Genomic DNA, 1,394 nt, shown 5'->3' on the forward strand with positions numbered 1-1,394 from the left:
TGCGCGCGCAAAGGGACAGAGGGATCACATGCCGGAATCCCCAGCCCCCTGACTCAGTGGCGTAAACGGAGAGCCTCATTTGCGCAGCTATTCCTAAAAAGTCGGTTTTATTGTCCCTCTGCAATACACGGGTGCTTTCCCGTGTCAAATTGGAACCGTTGGTTCGCCCTCCACGCGCAGCGTGGGCGTGCGTAATGTGCGCGCATTACTAGTTTACTTCCAAGTTGTGTAAGAAGTACGGGGAGGACAATTAATAAAGAAAGCGTTATGAATAGGCAGCGTTGTTCCTCGCGAGAGGAGCTCGTTCGTGTCAGAGCAGAAAACACGGAACTGTTTCACATTTGAAATAGATTAAAATCAGCAACTGAGTGACGTCATGTTGGAATCTTTTCATTTCAACTAAAACAAACAATGAGAAAGAAACGCACCGCCTCTGTGGTTAGGCTACTAGAGAGAGTGGCAGCGTGGGGTAAAGTAGTTAAGTGTAGCACCAGCGTGAGAAGAAAAGGGAGGGTGGTCCTTGATTGCAACATCAAACACTGGTGTCGTCACTCACCAGTGATACGTGCAAGCACTGCCTGTTCCAAAATAAATATTGACGTGATTGTTGTATTCAAATGAGCTGCCTGACCGGACATTGGCTGGCCAATCAGAGCCCGTCGTAGCATCACACCTTCTTTCCAGAAATCATTCATAACGCCGATGCGTCAAACACTCACAGAGGACCCGGCTATAAATACGGCTGCGCGCAACGCACAGTTAGACATTTTCCCAAAAATCAAACGAAAGGCAGAACTGAGCAAGAACCGTGTGGGAATCCGGCTTCTACCTTTGATTATCCTCTCTGCCTTGCTCTACATTTTATATTCTATATTTAGTTTCCAGCTCACTATGTTGCCCATGGGTGGATTATCTTTGAGGCACGTCGCGGTGGCAGCGCTGTGCTCCGTGCTGTCCACAGGGACGCTGGGGTCCCCGGTGGTGGGGCCAGAGCCGATCCGATGCGCCCCGTGTTCTCCGGAGAAGCTGAGCCAGTGTCCAGAAGTGGCGCCCGAATGCGCCGAGGTGTTGCGGGAACCCGGCTGTGGATGCTGCCTCGCCTGCGCCCTGAAGGCTGAGGAGCTGTGCGGGATCTACACGTCGCCGTGCGGCTCCGGACTGAGGTGCACCCCGAGACCCGGCGACACCCGGCCGCTGCACTCCCTCACCCGGGGGCAGGCCGTGTGCACGGAGAGCACTGAGCCAGAGCCGACCCCCGAGCCCCAGACACAAGGTAGGCCTATAAAGCTCCACATTTATACATCCAGCAAATCCTCATTCTTGCAACCCCCCCCCCCCCCCCCCCCCCCCCCCCCCCCCCACAAAAAAACCCCCGGAAGAACACACCCCATCCT

At 54.4% G+C, this 1,394-nt stretch overlaps 1 protein-coding gene across 1 annotated transcript in view; it reads left to right on the forward strand.

Moving 5' to 3' along the window:
- Positions 1–778: 778 nt before the first annotated feature.
- The window catches only part of igfbp1a (insulin-like growth factor binding protein 1a), a 2,974-nt gene continuing 2,358 nt past the window's right edge, over positions 779–1,394 (forward strand). The window contains exon 1 of the mRNA XM_031869694.1: positions 779–1,273. Coding sequence (XP_031725554.1) covers positions 892–1,273 — 382 coding nt within the window. The 5' untranslated portion in view covers positions 779–891. The remainder of the gene's footprint in view (positions 1,274–1,394) is intronic.

This window comes from Anarrhichthys ocellatus, unplaced genomic scaffold (assembly GCF_004355925.1).
Source record: "Anarrhichthys ocellatus isolate YVR2014 unplaced genomic scaffold, GSC_Weel_1.0 scaffold48, whole genome shotgun sequence".
Taxonomy (NCBI): domain Eukaryota; kingdom Metazoa; phylum Chordata; class Actinopteri; order Perciformes; family Anarhichadidae; genus Anarrhichthys; species Anarrhichthys ocellatus.